Source organism: Melanostigma gelatinosum (genome assembly GCF_949748355.1).
Source record: "Melanostigma gelatinosum genome assembly, chromosome: 1".
NCBI classification, from domain to species: Eukaryota; Metazoa; Chordata; class Actinopteri; order Perciformes; family Zoarcidae; genus Melanostigma; species Melanostigma gelatinosum.
In genome coordinates, this window is record NC_136634.1 from 1,209,052 (window position 1) to 1,230,780 (window position 21,729).

The 21,729-nt window shown below is 45.9% G+C and overlaps 2 protein-coding genes across 3 annotated transcripts in view; one reads left to right on the forward strand and one right to left on the reverse strand.

Moving 5' to 3' along the window:
• Window positions 1-21,729, forward strand: part of immp2l (inner mitochondrial membrane peptidase subunit 2) — a 56,564-nt gene that overhangs the window by 70 nt on the left and 34,765 nt on the right. The window contains exons 1-3 of one of the 2 annotated variants that reach the window (XM_079276902.1): window positions 251-362; window positions 6,468-6,605; window positions 12,192-12,295. In XM_079276902.1, the coding sequence (XP_079133028.1) occupies window positions 6,471-6,605; window positions 12,192-12,295 (239 nt within the window). In that variant the 5' untranslated portion in view covers window positions 251-362; window positions 6,468-6,470. Of the gene's footprint in view, window positions 1-250; window positions 363-6,467; window positions 6,606-12,191; window positions 12,296-21,729 lie in introns of those variants that run through there. The other variant, XM_079276901.1, reaches the window with a different exon arrangement.
• LOC306783215 (leucine-rich repeat neuronal protein 3-like) lies at window positions 18,319-20,424 on the reverse strand (the record flags this gene model as incomplete). The annotated part of the gene is made up of 1 exon (XM_079276781.1): window positions 18,319-20,424. One exon carries the CDS (start codon window positions 20,422-20,424, stop codon window positions 18,319-18,321), a length of 2,106 nt encoding a protein of 701 aa, XP_079132907.1.

Consider the following 21,729-nt stretch of genomic DNA (forward strand, 5'->3'; position numbering starts at 1 on the left):
CTCACTTTTAACGGCAGTAAAAAAGAGACTTCCGGCTCTTCACCTACACGTTTCTCTGACCCGCTTGTCTCCGACAGCTTGTCGTGTCCGCGACATTGTTTTTAAAATAAGTTAACCTTCCGGTTAGCCGCTGCAGCTAGCTGTTAGCACCGTTAGCATACACACAGGTCAAGCGACTGACAGCCATTGGGGTTCGTACTGATTTAAGGTGGAAATCAGAGATCGTTTGAGGATGAATGTTGTGAAGGTGGACTTGGGGAGCTGTTGGCCTGTTTCTGTCTGTGTGGAGACGTTTGTTGTTGCTGCTGCTGTGAATCAATGAGGCGACAAGTAACTAAGTACATTTACTGTACTCATTTGAGGTACTTGTACTTTACTTGAGTATTAAAATTGTATGCTTTTAGTTACCTTCATCTCACAGAGAAATATACATTTACTTCACTTATGATGAACACAATAATATTACTATTATTTTTCCAATATTATTATCTTTGTATCTCTGTAGACCCTGGTCCTCCTGGTGTTTAAGGAACCTGAACCCTCCTTCAGACCTCTTTACAGTAACGTGAACATTAACCTCAGTTTCTTATGTAAATCTATAGTTCAGACTTCATAAATGTTTATAAATAAATATCCAACATGTTAGATACGGCACATAGTAATTAAATAAAGTGAATCCTTTATCTGTATCTAGTATTGATGTTGTGGTTCAGGTTTACAGTAGACCCCCTTGTACCGGACTAGTCGAGTGATCGGTTGTTTGGGTGTAAATCTACGTTCCTCAGATTGTCTTTCGTCCATAAATCGTCTTTTATGTCTTTTTCATGCTGAATAACTCCACAGATCCGTTGAACTCATCTCTGGTGAACTGAAGATGTAAAGTGGTGCGTCTGTCTGATTCTTTCTAGTTGATGAAATTAACAAGTCGACTAGAAAGCTTTGTTAGATTAGTACGAGGCCGTCGCTCGTTATAATAATCCTCCGAGCAGAAGAGTCATTATCTTTATGGTTAAATGAATCATATTTACATCCGTAGCAACAGCCGTTAGTTGTTTCTCTTTTGATTTTTGAATCTTTCGGTCTGTTTGGCCCCCAAACTGCCCATTAAAGGCCTCCAAAGGTGAGCGGAAGCAGGGGATTCTGGGTAATGCCTCCCCATGTCTGATGCATGAGAGACAAATCCCACTTGTGTGTCTGGATGTCTCCCGGCTTACCATCAACACTGAGACGTCCAATAATCACGTAGTTCTGGCTGAGAGTCGCGGCGGCGGTCCGGAGACGGATAAATAAGCGCTGACGATGACGTTGAAGAGATTATCCACAATCACAGACTCATCTCAGAGAAGTAGGTTGTGCAAAAGTCGACCCAAACCGCTTTTTGTTGAGTCGTTGGTGGCGAAAATCTGGACGACTACCGGGGACATGAAACCTGATGAGGATGTTCATGGTCCCCAGAGGACCCTGGATCGGAGCTTGCTTTAATGTGCCGGAGTGCGGTTGTCACGGCGTCGTAAACAAAGACAGCGGCTGATATAGAGACTGTAGTTCCATGAACACCAGGCCTCCATGAGGCTTCATGGGGAACAACATCTATTGGCTTCCCGAGCAGGGACACAGGTTTTACTGGAGATATCCGGAGTCTGGAACATGGACGTATGAAGACCACGCCATCAGGCGGTAGTGGAGATGGACATGTCCAGAAGAACAGCCATCTTTCAGCCAGAAGATCGTTGCTCCTCACGTGAAACAAGAAGTCAGTGTTGATGTGTTTCTGACGTAACTTCTGTGGTTATTTTAACCCAAACAGCCTTTTCCTGAACCTAACTGAATACACTAAATACTAACGTGTGACGTGTTGCTGGACTTTCGTCTGAACTCACGATAAATGAGGAGCAACTTTCCCCAAACCATCACCGGAGCCGTTGGTTGAAGACTTGACAGAGTTGGAGTTACTGACTCTCTGAGACGGTAACCTGCAGTGAGGCCTCTTCACCGTCCGTCACGACTCCTATTGTTCTTCTCTCCATTGTTCTCTCCAAAAGCAACTTTTATACTTGGATTACTGCAGTTAGATGTAAAACATGGTGGTTGCAACTGCAATTCATGATGCCATCAGCGAACCCCAGTCCATCTGAGTGAATCCAGCCCTGGTTTCTAAAATAACAATGAGTAGAAGTTGTGTAGCGTATAAACCGACAGTTAAAATCATGCGATGGTTGTGAGCTGTGGCCCTGAAGCTGCTGTGAGCTGTCTGCGACCCACTGAAAACGGGTCCGCGACCCACTTTTGGCTTGCGACCCACCAGTTGAGAATCACTGCTTTAGATCATAACAGAAGCTATGATGACATCTGATGGCTCTCAACATGTAACGGGCTCGACTGGATGTTCTCCACAGACTTCTCAGCTTCCTTTAGTTTTCTGTCCGATAGCCGACACCCGTTAACCGGTAACTAACCGGTAAAGTTGAAGGGAATAAAACTCGATGAGCTTTGGTGCCACATTGTGAAGCTCTGTCTCCGTCCCACGTTGTGTTTTATGAGTTGCTTTTCATTTGGCTGAACTGAGGGACGGCTCTGGCTCAGCGGGTAGATCGGTTAGAACAGGAAGTCAGTTCATCATAAAGTTGGCGGTTCGATTCCCGGCTCCTACCGTCTGCATATTGAAGCGACCTCGAGTGAGACGCACTCAACCCCGAGATCAGAACCGCGTGTGACCGTTGATCAGATCACAGATCATCGTTATCAGCTGATATTCCTTCTCATAGCTTCATCAATGCTCCATAAAGGCCCAACGGGAACCTTTTGAATATGAATTTGTACGTTCTCTGGTCTGCTCTTAATCAAGCTCAACAGCTTAACATTTCTCGGCTGCAGTTAGGGCTGGGCGATAAATCGATTTAATCGATTAATTCGAATGTGTGCTTTAAGGCGATGTGTTTTATTGAAAATCGAGAAAATCGCCCCCACCCCTTTTTCCCGTAGTAGAGTGCGCGCGCATTGTTTACAAACTAAAACAATGGCGGCCAGCAGCTTCACTGCTGCCGCCGCCACCTCACAAAAACAACCCAGCATTTTGGAGACATTCACCAACTGTACTCCGCATGAGAAGAAGAGTGCCCGGTGGAAAGCCATCACGGATGCAGTCGCGATGTATATCGCAAAAGATATGGTGCCCATATACACCGTGGAAAAGCCGGGGTTTATTCACCGTCTCAAAGCTTTGGACCCCAGGTACGTGCTACCAAGCCGTAAACATTTTTCTGACGTTGCCTTGCCTCGGCTGTACAATAGTACACGCCAAAGGATCTCTGCGGAGCTGGAGGGGATGTCATTCTACTCCGCAACAACTGACCTGTGGTCCAGCAGGTTGACCCAGACACCGATCCACTTGACTGGTGGAAGCGTCACCAACTTAACTTTCCAAGGCTAAGTACTTTAGCAAAGAAATACCTCTCTGTGCCAGCTACAAGTGCCCCCTCTGAGAGGCTTTTCAGTGTGTGGGGGGGGGCATTGTTACATGCCACCGTGCATGCCTGAAGCCAGAGGTAGTAGACAGGCTTGTCTTCCTGGCAAAAAATATTTAGAAAAAACATGCACTACTGTTTAATACTGTTGGTTATGTTGTGAATGCACTTGATTTTGTTTACATGCACTTATTTACTGTGCAAAATATGTTATGTTGATGTTAGATCAGATGTTGCACTTTTGAAAATGTGAATGTTAAAGGGTCATATACATTTTATTTCATGCTGTGTTTGTATCAGTGTATTCAGTTAGAAAAGCTTACTGTAAAAAGTTACATTTGCACAGTTGTTTACAATGGAAGGCTACTATTTAATGCCATTTAATGTTATGTTTAATTTAATTTTATATTTAAATGATTCAGGCAAACAAAAGAGTGACCAAATACTTTTTGTATACTACAGGCACCTTTCTACAATGTTCAGGTTTTGTTTGCACTTTATTTTTATCAACCTACTTGGGAAAATCATCACAAAATAAAAGAAAAAATTGTTTTCAACAGCTTCTGTCATCTGCAAAAAATTTTGGGGGAAAAAAATCGATTTAAATCGTGAATCGGATTTTTTGTAAAAAAATCGGAGATTTTTTTTTTAGGCCATATCGCCCAGCCCTACATCGTTGTATGAATGGGTGTGAACGGTTGGATGGTCCTGATGTTACCATCGTTGTATGAATGGGTGTGAACGGTTGGATGGTCCTGATGTTACCATCGTTGTATGAATGGGTGTGAACGGTTGGATGGTCCTGATGTTACCATCGTTGTATGAATGGGTGTGAACGGTTGGATGGTCGTGATGTTGCCATCGTTGTATGAATGGGTGTGAACGGTTGGATGGTCGTGATGTTGCCATCGCTGTATGAATGGGTGTGAACGGTTGGATGGTCGTGATGTTGCCATCGCTGTATGAATGGGTGTGAACGGTTGGATGGTCCTGATGTTACCATCGTTGTATGAATGGGTGTGAACGGTTGGATGGTCGTGATGTTGCCATCGGTGTATGAATGGGTGTGAACGGTTGGATGGTCCTGATGTTACCATCGTTGTATGAATGGGTGTGAACGGTTGGATGGTCGTGATGTTGCCATCGGTGTATGAATGGGTGTGAACGGTTGGATGGTCGTGATGTTGCCATCGGTGTATGAATGGGTGTGAACGGTTGGATGGTCGTGATGTTGCCATCGCTGTATGAATGGGTGTGAACGGTTGGATGGTCGTGATGTTGCCATCGCTGTATGAATGGGTGTGAACGGTTGGATGGTCGTGATGTTGCCATCGCTGTATGAATGGGTGTGAACGGTTGGATGGTCGTGATGTTGCCATCGCTGTATGAATGGGTGTGAACGGTTGGATGGTCGTGATGTTGCCATCGCTGTATGAATGGGTGTGAACGGTTGGATGGTCGTGATGTTGCCATCGTTGTATGAATGGGTGTGAACGGTTGGATGGTCGTGATGTTGCCATCGTTGTATGAATGGGTGTGAACGGTTGGATGGTCCTGATGTTACCATCGCTGTATGAATGGGTGTGAACGGTTGGATGGTCGTGATGTTGCCATCGCTGTATGAATGGGTGTGAACGGTTGGATGGTCGTGATGTTGCCATCGCTGTATGAATGGGTGTGAACGGTTGGATGGTCGTGATGTTGCCATCGTTGTATGAATGGGTGTGAACGGTTGGATGGTCGTGATGTTGCCATCGTTGTATGAATGGGTGTGAACGGTTGGATGGTCGTGATGTTGCCATCGTTGTATGAATGGGTGTGAACGGTTGGATGGTCGTGATGTTGCCATCGCTGTATGAATGGGTGTGAACGGTTGGATGGTCGTGATGTTGCCATCGCTGTATGAATGGGTGTGAACGGTTGGATGGTCGTGATGTTGCCATCGCTGTATGAATGGGTGTGAACGGTTGGATGGTCGTGATGTTACCATCGCTGTATGAATGGGTGTGAACGGTTGGATGGTCGTGATGTTGCCATCGCTGTATGAATGGGTGTGAACGGTTGGATGGTCGTGATGTTGCCATCGCTGTATGAATGGGTGTGAACGGTTGGATGGTCGTGATGTTGCCATCGCTGTATGAATGGGTGTGAACGGTTGGATGGTCGTGATGTTGCCATCGCTGTATGAATGGGTGTGAACGGTTGGATGGTCGTGATGTTGCCATCGCTGTATGAATGGGTGTGAACGGTTGGATGGTCCTGATGTTACCATCGCTGTATGAATGGGTGTGAACGGGTGAATGATGACATGGAGTGTTAAAATGTACCATTTCAATCTAGTAAATAAAGTCGTAACGTAAACAACAAACATGGCCGCTGTTAGTAATCACAGCTGTTAAGAGCTTGTTGAAGAGCAATGAGTGACGGGTAAAGACCCGCCCCTTCTGGTGTCCCCCTATTTCAGAAAAAAACATGTACAACAGTCAACGAGAGACAAATAGTTATTACAACCAGTTTGAATTGTTTCGTGAATTGCACAAATGTTTGTCAGTTTAAAAGATACTTTTTTGCAAGTAAAGAAATTCTCAGTTTGTCGTAGCATCATTTAGTTTTGTGGAAACTACGTCACTAACACCGACATGGCCGTTAGCTTGTGATGCTAGCTAACTTAGCTATATTCTAAATGTAAAGGTATCTCACCTGATGTGTTTTGACTCTTTTGATCAGACAGGAAGAGAAAGAACAAGTGAGACTTGTTGGTGTGAGAACATCCTGGTACTACACACATCGTAGCTTCAGAGAGACGTCACTTAAAGACACTTTTGGGTGTGTCGTCTGTATTATTACATATTTTCCCAGACTTATACTTCATCTGTCAGAGCATGTGATTCATTGATTATTGTCAGGATGTAATGAACATTTAAAATTCTGAAATGTGTTTTTGTGGAAGAAGATTACCAACTTACCCTTTCAGTCACCTGTTGCCATTGCTTCCTGTTCCAGGTGATGGCTCAGCAGGCGACGGCTAGCCGGCGCTACCTGCGGGCGTTCGTTAGCGGCTTCTTCGTCGCCGTTCCCGTCACGGTCACCGTCCTGGATCGGTTCGCCTACGTGGCGCGAGTGGAGGGAGTGTCGATGCAGGTGAGACGCAACACGCCCACTTCATGAACTACTATTAACGAGGTCAGAGGTCACGGCATCCGGACCACTTGTTGGATTGCTGGAATAAAAAGAGGCAGAGAGAGAAGAAGAAGAAGCTGAAAAGCACATCCTCGAGTCCATGTCTGATCTTTTTTAATCGCTTGAACTTATATGTGAAACCATTAAGAACATAGATGAATGGCTTCTGCCTCAGACGTTTTTATCCCCAAGAGAAAGAGATTCGGAAGGAAACACCTCAAATATGTGTGATTGTTTTAGCAGTAAAAACCAATCTGCAAAAATATCTCAATAATGTTAATAATAGTGGTTTAAGTTATGGTTCTAATAACTGAAACTGCAACCCAAACGGCTGTGTTGGTGGTTCCGTGTTGCGGTTTCATTTTATGGTCTTTGCGCCCTCGTTTGAAGGAGCAGTGTGTAGGATTTAGTGCCATCTAGTGGTGAGGTTGTAGATTGCAACTACCTGAAAACCCGCCACTCACTCCTCTCTTTTCAAGCGTGTCGGAGATCTACGGTGGCCTACAAGCGACGATAAATCATGAAAGTCTCTCTAGAGCCAGAGTTTGGTTTGTCTGTTCTGGGCTACTGTAGAAACATGGCGGACTCCGCCTCCAGCTCCCTCTTTACATATAAACGGCTCATTCCAAGCTAACGAAAACAAACTACTTTTATTATTCAGGTGACACTAATGACAACATATTATGAATATAATACTCCAATAAATCTCCTTAAATCCAACACACCGGCCCTTTAAAACAAGATTTTACATTTTCTTTTGTTTGTTGCCACATCTCTTGTTTGAGAAGTGTTCCATAGATAAAGATTATTGAGCATGATGACTATTTCAAACAACTAAAAACAAGAAAACCTATCGTCACATTATAATAGAAACCTATGAATACCTGTGATATAAATACTCTGCTGTGGTTGTTGTATTCTTTTATTTTATTAATGAAATGAGTCATCATTTTAAGGCAGTGCTGTAGTTAGTGATGTAGTTTAGAGTCAAAACATTGAGGGTGTCGTCGTCTGTGCAGACTCTAAAGCCCCTCAAGTTCAATTTGTGATATTGATCTGTATAAACAACATTGACTGTACTGGACTGCATATTAGAAATACGGAGACAGAAGTAATAATTAAGTAAATAACAGTCTGAGGACACAAAGCCGGTAACGTTGGAGAAGAACCAGCTCTCCATGCATGGCCTCCTTCTACTCTCCTCCAGACGGTAAACAACTCTTCCTCATTGAGAGGCACAGATGTAAAAAAAACAATCAATAAATAAATAAACAAGTGCCTGTTGGGTTTTGACCGAGTTGGTTTCCTGTCGTGCGGCCTATTGTACGACGCATGTTATACGTTTATACAAACAATCTGCTCTCCATTTTTAATGAGCATGAATATTAGAACAGCGTGTCGCCTCTTTTGGTTGTTGGTGTATATTCATGTAGCGGCGTGTGTCGGGGTCACGAAGCCGACCTCTGAGGGAAGAATTTGAGATCTAAAAAATCATTCATGAAATGACTAAACAGTGTTTGTTGAAAGCAGGAGACGTGTTGACTAAACCAGATGTTTTTCACGATATTTCAGACTGTAATAGAAACACCTCAGCTCTTTATTCTCCGTCTGAATAATATGTTGCTGTTATTAAAAAAGCTGAACACACACGATGACCCCGACAGTGGCGGCGGGTTGTCTGCTGCCGGTCGCTATCTCGTCTGTAATATTCCCACAATGCCGTCTGTCGGCACGACGGGTGAAAGATCTGCTGATCCTGATTGTTCTACTCTAAAACTCCAAAGAGGTTTTATGTTGTGTGTCTTTATTTGGACAATGCACGGATGTCATTAATCTTATTTAAAATGAGGGGAGATGTAACGCTGCTGAGCAGGTTTAATAAAATGTGCTATTTTCCACCCGAAGTCTCTGTGCAGCTTGGTAGAATAATAACGTAGTGAAAACATTTTAGTAATTACAAGAAGATTAGACATTAAGAGAGTAAAAAACAACACAGCGGGAAGGAAGGAAATAACGAACAAGTAGTATCAAAACCAGCTGTGTTTCACTCTTCTAGTGTCTCACTCTTCTTGTGTTTCACTCTTCTAGTGTCTCACTCTTCTTGTGTTTCACTCTTCTAGTGTCTCACTCTTCTAGTGTCTCACTCTTCTAGTGTCTCACTGTTCTTGTGTCTCACTCTTCTAGTGTCTCACTCTTCTAGTGTCTCACTCTTCTTGTGTTTCACTCTTCTAGTGTCTCACTCTTCTTGTGTTTCACTCTTCGTGTGTCTCACTCTTCTCGTGTCTCACTCTTCTAGTGTTTCACTCTTCTAGTGTCTCACTCTTCTGGTGTCTCACTCTTCTCGTGTCTCACTCTTCTCGTGTCTCACTCTTCTCGCGTCTCACTCTTCTCGCGTCTCACTCTTCTTGTGTTTCACTCTTCTAGTGTTTCACTCTTCTAGTGTCTCACTCTTCTTGTGTTTCACTCTTCTAGTGTTTCACTCTTCTAGTGTCTCACGCTTCTTGTGTTTCACTCTTCTAGTGTCTCACTCTTCTAGTGTTTCACTCTTCTAGTGTCTCACTCTTCTAGTGTCTCACTCTTCTTGTATCTCACTCTTCTAGTGTCTCACTCTTCTAGTGTCTCACTCTTCTGGTGTCTCACTCTTCTTGTGTTTCACTCTTCTAGTGTCTCACTCTTCTAGTGTCTCACTCTTCTGGTGTCTCACTCTTCTGGTGTCTCACTCTTCTTGTGTTTCACTCTTCTAGTGTTTCACTCTTCTAGTGTCTCACTCTTCTGGTGTCTCACTCTTCTGGTGTCTCACTCTTCTCGCGTCTCACTCTTCTCGCGTCTCACTCTTCTTGCGTCTCACTCTTCTAGTGTTTCACTCTTCTAGTGTCTCACTCTTCTAGTGTTTCACTCTTCTAGTGTCTCACTCTTCTTGTGTTTCACTCTTCTAGTGTCTCACTCTTCTAGTGTTTCACTCTTCTAGTGTCTCACTCTTCTAGTGTCTCACTGTTCTTGTGTTTCACTCTTCTAGTGTCTCACTCTTCTAGTGTCTCACTCTTCTGGTGTCTCACTCTTCTTGTGTTTCACTCTTCTAGTGTCTCACTCTTCTGGTGTCTCACTCTTCTTGTGTTTCACTCTTCTAGTGTCTCACTCTTCTGGTGTCTCACTCTTCTTGTGTTTCACTCTTCTCGTGTCTCACTCTTCTTGCATCTCACTCTTCTTGCGTCTCACTCTTCTCGTGTTTCACTCCGTTCCTTCATCCTTTGTTTTGCAGTGCTTTGGGTTGTTGTCATGTAAACAGTGTTTTTTGGTCATGATTATGTAATATGAACAGTTTGAGTTCTTAACGTATGACGAGCACACGATCAAGAGAATTTAAATTCACTGAAGTGTGTGAACTCCTGATCTTAAACTGTATGTAATTAAACATATTCAATGAATCATCCTTATTTAAAACATATTAAATAATATATTTTGAATAAATTGATTCTCTTAATTCACTGCTGCATGTGTGACGGGTATTAAAGAAGCTCTGTTCTGTTCTTTGGCTGCTCGTGGTGGAAAGAACTCTTTACTAGCACCGAGTGAGTCCTGTGATGCTGAACACTGGAACAAGACACATTGAGAAAAGAAGTTTGTCTTTAGAAGAATCAATCATCACAGAGAGCTGTGTCGTCTGTGGGATGGAGAGAGTCCTGTGTCCAGTCTGAGTGCATCTCTTAAAGGGTCAGTCCGGGGGGGGGGGGGGTCTCACGAAGCCTTTGTTCCTGATCTACACAAGTTACAACAGCTCCTGCACTCAACATTTACGGCAGATCCTAATCTGCACATCCTGTGGTTTACTACCTCTAAGTGAAACACTCTGTGATTACTATCAGACATCCCATAGTGTCTTGTCTAACATTGAATAAAGCACATTAGAGAAGTCACAGTAGAAACCTACTGAGCACAATTTTCTATCACAACGGTTACATCAAATAAAGATGATTTAGTTGTGAATCATTTCCCAACAGTTATGACGTGTTTTGTATCTCTAGAGTTATAAAATCCCGTCCGTGGGTTTGAACAAAGCTTCTGCATCGTTCATGTTTAATGAGGCGTGTCACGCAGACGTGGAGAGGTCAGAACACTGGAATAAGTCGTTTTTATATAATACTGTCTCTGCATGAACGCTTCTCCTGCTTAGTGAATGAATGATCGGACAATCTGTCGCACCTTTTTACATTTCCTCAGGACTTTCAGACACAATCCAGCTTGTTCTATGGAGCTGATGAAGTACCCGACTCTATGAACTCGGTATTTATATTGGGGCCGACACATGAGAGAAATCCTGTCAAATATGGCGTGAAATGGACCGTCACACATCCTGTCTTTAAATGACACGCTCGCCTCATCACGCGTGGATCCTCCGACGTGAGGCCACACAAGCCGAGATGTGAGAGTAATGACTGTGCGAGCGTGTGATTGAGCCGTCAGGAGGACGCGGCGTTTGGAGTTTTCTTTGACAGCAACAGAGAACATGTGTGTTTTGATCAATAAAGGAGGAAGATGACCAAACAATCCCAAACTGTGAAGACAAACTTGAGGTTTTGCAGATTTGAGCTTTTATGTGCTTAACAAATCATTTATATCGTGAATATTTGAGGCTGACCAATACTTGAATTTATAGATATTGACATTTTAAATATGAACGTAAAAAAAACATTTTGGACATTTTACGTGAAAATAAACATCCTCTCTGAGGGACAAAGTATTAAACGGAGACACTGTTTCCAAAGGACTTCAAACTGACTTTTCTTGCACCACTTTGTCCAACATGTTTGTACATTTTTAAAGGCAAGATTTACATTACAGAAACATAAATTGACAGAAAATCAGAAAGTTATTTTCACCATAATGATCTATAGCTGGCTAACTGGAGCAGAAGTCCTGCAGCAGTGAGCAGCTGATACATGATACCTCCATCACACAGAGGTGGTGTTCCTCCCCTGGCATTACTGCTGCTGGCGCACATGGTTGCATGGAGCTTCATCCTGAAACTCTTCTCTGTTTTTGGGGAGAAATATGTCCCTGAAGGTGCCATGTGCAGCATTTTACCATCAATTAGCTCACACACTTTGCTTCAACAACCATGAGAGACCTCGTTAAGGCGGTTTGATGATTCACGGTTGGAGGTAGCAGCAGGAATGGGTGGAATTACCTGCTGCATTGTTGTTAAACATTTTCTAACATAACAGTTAAAATCTTTATTTTTCATGTAACATTAACATTTAGACATTCATTAACCGACTTTAATCACAAACGGAAGACTTGTTGGCCGCGGCTCCTTCGTGTTAGATGGTTGCTGACTCAGCGGTGCTTTCAGACAGACCTGCTGCAGCATCTGTGTGTTGTGTCGTCGGCCTTCAGAGCGAACTGTTTCTGGACTGTGTCGCTCTGCTCCGTTACACGACTCACCACCCCGTGACTCTCTACTCCGTCTCTGCTGTCGTGGGACGTCTGCTGTACAGTGTGTGTGTTTATGGGAGCTGATTCATATCGACGGTGTTATTGTGCCTGCAGCCCGTCCTGAACCCGGAGGGGGGGTCTGATTGTGACGTGGTGCTGCTGAACCGTTGGAGCGTGAGGAACTACGAGGTCCACCGAGGCGACATCGTCTCCGTCATGTGAGTGACTCGCTTCCCTTACACAACAGAAGCGTGAAATCACACTGAGGTGTCTTTATTCACTGTGGATTTGTATGTTTCACTAATTATACAACAAAAATACTGCATTTGTGCAGAACACATGAAACATACGGCAGGAATACTTGAAACACCTCTTGTGTTGTCTACACTTCATCTTTCCTTTATATGAAGAGCTGTTCATAATAAATCACCAGCATCATGAACAGGAAGTCTTAAGTTACATCATTTCTATATTAATTCATTTATGAATCTCACGCCGGCTGTCTACCATGGATGGATGTAAAAGTTGTTGTTATTATTATTATTATTCATAGAGATGAATGACTTCTCTCTGAGGCCAAAGCATGAACAACCTAACAAAGCACACTACAGACAAACAAGTAAACAACTCATTGAAATGTGGCTGCACAACATATGCAGAATATCCGATGATGACAGCTTTGAAAGCTGTAACGTAGCGCAACATGTATTTTTACTTTGCTCTTTTGAAATGCCGGCATTCATATTCAGCTGCATTCTCTCCAGTGTCCACCAGGGGGCGACTCCTCTGGTTGTATAGAAGTCTATAGAAAATGACTCTACTTCTCTCTTGATTTATTCCCTCAGTAAACATTGTAAACATGAGTTTATGTCTCAATCTCTAGTTTCAAGTCTTCTTCAATACAGCATGATGTTCATTTAGTACATTATGGTCCTTTAGAGTCACACAGACCATAAAGCAGGGGATGCTTTAGGGCGGGGCTACTGTGATTGACAGGTCTCTACCAGAGACGGGTACATATACAGAGAGCAGGACTCTGTGTTTACATCACGATGCTTTGTGCTCAAAGCATCTCTGGTGGACACGAGAGAGAATGCAGCTTTAAGATATGAAGCTTTAGCGTCACTCAGCAGAGTGTGTGCTCCCTTTCAATGTTTTGGACGGTGCGTTTGGCTAACAGCTAACAGCTAACAGCTAACTGAACTACAGCACACAACCTGCTGAGTACAACAGGCAGCTTTGTGATTTTAAATCAACGTTCTGTCTTTTACGTAACGTTGAGCCGATTGCCTGCGTACGCCGCTGCTTGTTTTTGATGTTGAATGAATGAAGTATGTCACTGGAGTCTGGACGGAGGGCTGAGCCAGTTCTATGTTCCTTCCATCACACATGCAGCAGCGGTGGACACACCTGCCGTAGACCGGCCCGCTACTGAGAGTTCTGAAGGGCCCGTGGTGGACAGAGCTCCTCTCGGGACTTTACCTTCTGTCCTTCTGTCCCTCTGGTGGTGATTTTCATCCATCCGATGATTTCTTTGATGGAATGAACGCCTGCAGATTGTTCTCTGTGCTTTTTAAATGTTCAACCCGACTCAGAACCGCCTCCGGTGTGTTGGTCAGTCCAGCCCTTCCTCCCTGTGAGCCAGGTTCCTGATTCGCTGTCAAAACAGCAGCGTGTTCTGAAGAGATGAAGGAGGAAGAGGAAGAGATGGAGGAAGAGGAAGAGATGAAGGAGGAAGAGGAAGAGATAAAGGAGGAAGAGGAAGAGATAAAGGAGGAAGAGGAAGAGATAAAGGAGGAAGAGATGAAGAGGAAGAGATGAAGGAGGAAGAGGAAGAGATGAAGGAGGAAGAGGAAGAGATGAAGGAGGAAGAGGAAGAGATGAAGGAGGAAGAGGAAGAGATGAAGGAGGAGGAGGAAGAGATAAAGGAGGAAGAGGAAGAGATAAAGGAGGAAGAGGAAGAGATGAAGGAGGAAGAGGAAGAGATGAAGGAGGAAGAGGAAGAGATGAAGGAGGAAGAGGAAGAGATGAAGGAGGAAGAGGAAGAGATGAAGGAGGAAGAGGAAGAGATGAAGGAGGAAGAGGAAGAGATGAAGGAGGAAGAGGAAGAGATGAAGGAGGAAGAGGAAGAGATGAAGGAGGAAGAGGAAGAGATGAAGGAGGAAGAGGTAAAGGAGGAAGAGGAAGAGATAAAGGAGGAAGAGGAAGAGATGAAGGAGGAAGAGGAAGAGATAAAGGAGGAAGAGATGAAGAGGAAGAGATGAAGGAGGAAGAGGAAGAGATGAAGGAGGAAGAGGAAGAGATGAAGGAGGAAGAGGAAGAGATGAAGGAGGAAGAGGAAGAGATGAAGGAGGAGGAGGAAGAGATAAAGGAGGAAGAGGAAGAGATAAAGGAGGAAGAGGAAGAGATGAAGGAGGAAGAGGAAGAGATGAAGGAGGAAGAGGAAGAGATGAAGGAGGAAGAGGAAGAGATGAAGGAGGAAGAGGAAGAGATGAAGGAGGAAGAGGAAGAGATGAAGGAGGAAGAGGAAGAGATGAAGGAGGAAGAGGAAGAGATGAAGGAGGAAGAGGAAGAGATGAAGGAGGAAGAGGAAGAGATAAAGGAGGAAGAGGAAGAGATAAAGGAGGAAGAGGAAGAGATAAAGGAGGAAGAGGAAGAGATAAAGGAGGAAGAGGAAGAGATAAAGGAGGAAGAGGAAGAGATAAAGGAGGAAGAGGAAGAGATAAAGGAGGAAGAGGAAGAGATAAAGGAGGAAGAGGAAGAGATAAAGGAGGAAGAGATAAAGGAGGAAGAGATAAAGGAGGAAGAGATAAAGGAGGAAGAGGACGAGATGAAGAGGAAGAGATGAAGGAGGAAGAGGAATAGGTAAAGGAGGAAGAGGAAGAGGTAAAGGAGGAAGAGGAAGAGATAAAGGAGGAAGAGGAAGAGATGAAGGAGGAAGAGGAAGAGATGAAGGAGGAAGAGGAAGAGATGAAGGAGGAAGAGGAAGAGATGAAGGAGGAAGAGGAAGAGATGAAGGAGGAAGAGGAAGAGATGAAGGAGGAAGAGGAAGAGATAAAGGAGGAAGAGGAAGAGATAAAGGAGGAAGAGGAAGAGATAAAGGAGGAAGAGGAAGAGATAAAGGAGGAAGAGGAAGAGATACAGGAGGAAGAGGAAGAGATACAGGAGGAAGAGGAAGAGATACAGGAGGAAGAGGAAGAGATACAGGAGGAAGAGGAAGAGATACAGGAGGAAGAGGAAGAGATACAGGAGGAAGAGGAAGAGATGAAGGAGGAAGAGGAAGAGATGAAGGAGGAAGAGGAAGAGATGAAGGAGGAAGAGGTAAAGGAGGAAGAGGAAGAGATAAAGGAGGAAGAGGAAGAGATGAAGGAGGAAGAGGAAGAGATGAAGGAGGAAGAGGAAGAGATAAAGGAGGAAGAGGAAGAGATAAAGGAGGAAGAGGAAGAGATGAAGGAGGAAGAGGAAGAGATGAAGGAGGAAGAGGAAGAGATGAAGGAGGAAGAGATAAAGGAGGAAGAGATAAAGGAGGAAGAGATAAAGGAGGAAGAGGAAGAGATGAAGGAGGAAGCGGAAGAGATGAAGGAGGAAGAGATGAAGGAGGAAGAGGAAGAGATGAAGGAGGAAGAGGAAGAGATGAAGGAGGAAGAGATGAAGGAGGAAGAGATAAAGGAGGAAGAGGAAGAGATAAAGGAGGAAGAGGAAGAGGTAAAGGAGGAAGAGGAAGAGATGAAGGACGAAAATGAATTATTATTATTATTAAAATGTTGGTCCACAAACCAATGACGTCATGATGACTCGTCTACGTCTCATGTACGGCCTGTGGTTGAGACTTCGGGGCCTCTGTGTATTTGTTTTATGAATATATTCACAACCTGATTGGTTGATGTCTTCATTCGTCGTGTGAAAGCGCTGAAAGATGGACCTCGTTCCAGAGAAAGATGACGCTATTGCGAGTTAATCTCACGAAGAAGAAACAGCTGGGATGTTGGTCCGCTTCATGATCGCCGATTTATTTGGTGACTTGCTGACCTTCGCTGTAGCTGCAGAGCGCATTCATGCTCCCTAGAGGATGAACCTTTACATTTTCAACACATGCGCTTTTCACTTGCACCACACTCAGACCAACATATTTAGAAATTAAGAAATTTAAAAAATATCTGATCGCTGATTTCCCACCAAAACTGTTAAACTGGATATTCATGGTGCCCAGAAAACGTTGCCGTGACCCCCGAACCTCCTGGAGCAGCATCATCTTCAGACATTTCAAGATAATCTCATCACCGGATGCAGAGAAACACGCGGAGCTCATTCATGCTCCTCAGATGAAACCATTTATGATTTTAAAAACCTTTCGACCTTTTGTTGGTGTGATTCTCAGGACACGCGTTCGGTCCCGTTCCTACTGAGCCTCTGAGAGTCGTCTTGAGGGATCATGATGTCGATTTGTGCGCTCAGCTCTTCTGGGTTCAGTGAACTCTGCAATGCTCCCGATGCTTTCGTGTTGTTGGTTTTTCCTGACGAGGCAGATTTCAGTTTCAATTTCACCGTGTGGATTTAATTCAACCTGCCAGTTTGAGTGTGTGGCGCTGCGTAGCCCCCCCCCCCCCCTGGATCTACACGACATATCTCAGCAGTGAGCGATTACTCACTTGGAGGAGACTTTTTTCTTGTATCGTCTTTTATTTTTTGACAGAGTTTGAAAAGAGATTCTGCTGTTTGTATCTAGTTGTGTGGAGGATTACACGTCGACGTTTCATTCCATGAACCGGAGTTGAACCCAGAAGCAGAAGTGAGGCAGGAAAGAAAAAGCCTCTAAAACGACAAGTCATCTCCTTTTTTATATAATCCTGCCTTTCCTCATGCAGCCGCTCCCCTAAATACCCAGAATGCTCTTCAGCGTAGAGGCAGCGGCCTCTCTATGAACTCCAGGTCCGGGGTTATCTGGTACTGGTAATGTTACTGGTATCAGTAACATCGGCGCTGTGAGGCGTCGGCCGCTCATCCACTCTCCTTTTTGGGACCGAAACTACTTTGTCCTGATTTTTGTGGTCCATTTGTCTTCCCCCCCCCCCATCCATATAGGCGCTTAACAAACGAGCCCAATAGTTGCTGAGCTGTTCCCTGCGATGGCGGCGTTGTCTCTCCAGGGTCACGCCGGGGAAGAGAGGACGGCTCGGGTTGCTGCGGTTCTTGCTGACCTGTTCACTACCCGCCTCTAATGGGTCACACTTTAGCTCCCGTTGGCGGTGACAAATGGCCGCCCTCTGAAAGCCCTGTCCAAGGTGCTGAAACTCGGTTGATCTCTGACTGAGTCACGCTGATAAATGCCTCCCATCAGTTTGCACGTGACGCCGATTCATCACCCGCCGCTGAGGTTTGTGTTGGGAATCCATATTGGATTTTTAATGAAAGGGAATACAATGCAATTCAAAGTCAATGGGTTTGCCAATGTCCTCGCTCTTTACACACACATGCATGCACACATGCACGCACACACATACACACACACACACACACACACACGCACGCACACAGTTTGAGGTTGCGTTGCGTTTCCCTGCAGGGCAGCTGCTGTAATCGTGTTTGTCTCAGCAGACCTCACGCGTTCTGCTGCTGTGGGATTCGGACACAAACAGATTCATCAACCGCATCCACACAAATGAGAACTTTTGCATTTCAAAGACTTTCGTTGTTTTGTTGTAAAAGAATGTCCAAATGTAACAAGAACAGATTGTAGTTATAAGACACCACACAGGTTTAATGAAAAATGTATTCGTTCATAAAATTGTTTCCGTTATAGTCGGCTTGATTGTACACTAGACTAACGATATCTTTTTTATAAACTATCGTCGCTCGGCACCGTTGTAATGTAACGCAGCAAAGAAAATGCTTTTTTTTCCTTTTCTTTTGTTTGCAGACATCAAAGCCGTCTTCAGCAAAGTATTTAAGACAGAAGAGTTCCCGTGCTGTGCTTCTCTGGTTGCACTGCACGAATGACCAGTAGCCATGTAGAGCCTGGTTCAGCTGGTTATAATGACAGTTTAAATACAAAGTAGTCTCTGCTTTTCACCATTTATGTAAATGTTTGAGAATGTTCCTCTGATGCCGCCCAGCTTCAGTCCCAGTGCAAGATGTCCCATCAAACGTCTTTGAAAAGACGGCTCGTCAATGACACTGTCCAGCGTCCATCACTCTCCATCTTCGCTTAATCCCAAAGTGCTCTTACAGACAAGGACATTTCTTACATGGAGTCATCCGGTAAGTCTATGACAGTGGCCCTCACCTTGATCCCAGACACACCCAATTCCAGGAAAGAAGAAGAAGATGATGAGGAGGAGCAATGAGAGCTGGGAATCAGCAGCGTCTCAGCCGTGTCTGCTATCAGCTTCCTGTAAAACACTCGGCTGTACAGAGACGTGTAGATGGCGGAGCACGCCACGGCGACCACGATGAACAGCACAGCACAGGAAGCCATCACGAGGCCGTCCCAGCTCCGGGCGGTCCCTCCCGGGGTCGCTGCTGCCTCCTTCGTGGTCACATTGACGCAGTCCTCGCTGTATCCAGGCTGTGCTGCAGTGACCTGAACGCAGACCCGGTAGCGAGTGGAGGGCTTCAGCCGTTTGATGTGGTACTCTTTGACGTCAGCGGGGAGCCTGGCTGTGAACGGCATCAAGAGGTCGCTGCTGCCGTGGGCTAGCATTGACCATTTGAGTTGTGATACCAAACCCCCCGTGCTCTCCCAGGAAACCCTGACAGAACGCGACTGGACAGATGTGACGTACATCTGTAAAGGTTGGTCTGAGCGCTGGGCGGCGTGTCCGTCCACAGCGACCAGCACAGATTTGAGGTCTGCCCCGACCAGATTGTGGGCGATGCAGGTGTACGATCCTGCTTCCTGCTCCGTGGCATCGTACAGGTCAAAGGTTCCCTCGGGGTGCATGTAGTACTTATCGGACACGCTCCCGGGCAGCATCCTGTCACCCGACGGCGTCACCCAGAAGATCTCAGGCTCTGGTTCTCCGAACGCCCGGCAGTGCAGCGACACGGACCTCCCTTTGCTGAGGTCGACCCGAGCCGGGAGGCTCCCGGGCGAGATCAGAGGAAGGCAGATCTCCGTCATCTCCCTGAAGTGCACTTGTCGGACGCGCTGGCCTCGGTACTCCGGAGGCTCCACGCACAACAGGGAATCGGGCTCCATGAACCGAACGGCGGTCCGGTTCATGTTGACCCAGCGGATGACGCAGTCGCAGCGGATGGGGTTGCTGTGCAGGTTGACCTCTCGCAGGTTGGGCAGGGCGTCCACGGTGCGGCGGTGGAGCGCGCTCAGGGCGTTGCTGTTCAGCATCAGAGTCTCCAGCCTGGGGAGCTTGTAGAAGGCCCTGGGGTGGATGTAGGACAGCCGGGGATTGTCGGTGGCCTCGACTTTGGTCAGCTCCGGCAGGTTGTTCAGGGCGAAGCTGTCGATGGACACCAGCTCCGGCATGCTGTTGATGCCGAGCTCCTTGAGATGCATCATGTCCATGAAGTCGCTTCTCTGGATCCTCTCGATGGGGTTCTTATTCAAATCCAGAAACTTTACATTCCGCACTCTGGTCAACGCAGCTCGTGGGACTCGACTGAGCAAGTTGTCAAAGAATGAGATGCTCTCCAAATTCTCCAGGCCATCAAGAGCATTGTCCGGCATTTCAGTCAAATTCATCTTGGCAAGCACGAGGCTCCTGAGGTTGGCCAGGGGTTTAAAGTTCATGTCTGACAGCTCAATGACGGGGTTTTCTCCCAACATCAACATCTCCAGGTTGGGCAGATGCTGGAACCACTGGCTGTTGATGCTCGTCAGTCGATTGGAATTGAGATGGAGCCTCAGCAGCCGACTCAGGCCCCGAAATGCTGCGGGATTAATGGAGAAAATCAGGTTGTGGTTAATGTAGAACTCCTGCAGGTTGGGCAAGGAAGCGAGGCAGCTGCCAGACAGCTCCTGGATCCAGTTCTCCTCCAGGTGGAGTGACAGCAGCCGGGGGAGAGACCCCAGACAAACATCGCTCACAGACGAAATGTTATTCTGAGACAAGTGGATTTCAGTGATGTTGGCCAAGTATTCCAAAGTTTTCTCCACTTTAACGATGCTGTTTGTCTGCAGCAGCAGCACCTGTGTTTCCGAGGGGAGCGTCTCCGGCAGCACCGAGAGGCCCAGGTCGTTACAGTCCACGGTGGCAGCCTCGGCGTAAACAGAGCTGGGCGAGAACCAGGGTCGTTCCTCACATCGACACAATGCGGGGCAGCGAGCGGCCCCCGCTGAGGCCAGAACGAAAGCAGCCAGCAAACAAGCCACAACTGCCGTCTCCTTCATCGTGCCCCCCTTGTATTCCCTTCAGTCAGTAATTGGCCCTTATGGAGTCAGCTGTTAGCGCCGTGAACTTCACAAATAAAAGCTCATTTGTTAATGCAGCCGACACCTGGTCCCCGAAGCGTTCGGGTCCCTGTTGCCTGTTCCGGCTCTTGGCACAGAGAGCCTCTCAGCTCGTCGTGCACGCCGGCGATGTGTGACGGGCGGCGTGTCCTTCAGGGAGCGGCGCTGTGCGGCAGAGCGGCGGTTGAGGAATGCTGGGGACGAATCGCTCTGCCTTCCATCATTATTATCCTCCCTCGCTGTCACCCTGTGTCACTTTCCATCTGGGGAGACAGGAGAGAAAGAAAAGTCCAATTTAACACCTTGCGGAAGAGCCGTGAAGGCAGATTGACATTTGCAAATGTTGAAACTTATTAAGCCTTTTTCAGCCTCATTTGATTTGATCGCCGGCATTGTAAGTTATGATGAACATGACTGTGTGTCCTGAGTGACAGGTTTGAAACAGAAGACGGTGGTTTGAGTCTCTTTGTGCGGCTGAAGGGCGAACGAGCAGACTGATGGTTTGATGTTTCTATTGCTATTCCAGTCAGAGCAGTAAAATATGAAGTGTCCTAGAAAACAAGCAGCTCTGAGATGATGCTCCAGAGTTTGTTGATTCAAGAGGCAAAACAATGCATGTCCCCCGTGTTGTGATGAACCAACCTCTCCTGCTGTGAACACCTGCAGGGTCTGCAGAGGCTCCCGACACATCTGTGGAGACGAGCTCGCCGCGGGTCTCCAGCTTTTTATTGCATAATTCATGAGGCGCCGAATCAATGTTGTTGGCGACAGGCCGGCGGCGGCGGCTTCTTTTTCTCTGCTTATGTCGACTGCACTTATTGACGTTTTGATTAATTTGTGAGCTTGAGTGCAGAAGCCACCGCTGAGTGTGCGGCAGTAGATGAAGCTGTGAGCAGCTGATGAAGACGAGCTGAGGCACTTCCTGCCTACATCAGCCTGTCTGTGCTTCCTCTCACTTCCACTAAAGTATGACAGTGTTGACACAACTGTTCCCTTCAGATACTTTGACTAATACTGTTCAAGCACACATATTAAATACACATATCTAATAGACAAGGCCTGTATGATACATCTTGTCGTTTGAGCTTAGTGACTCATCCCACTCGGCTCTTGTGGTGATGAAGGAAACACAGTGAGGCTCATTGATGTGTCAACAGCAGAGAAGAAGAGATTCTTTGATACTAACCAGTATTCCTGAGGAGCTGTGCTTCACTAGGTGGAGCCCTTTGAGTCCAGGACCACAGT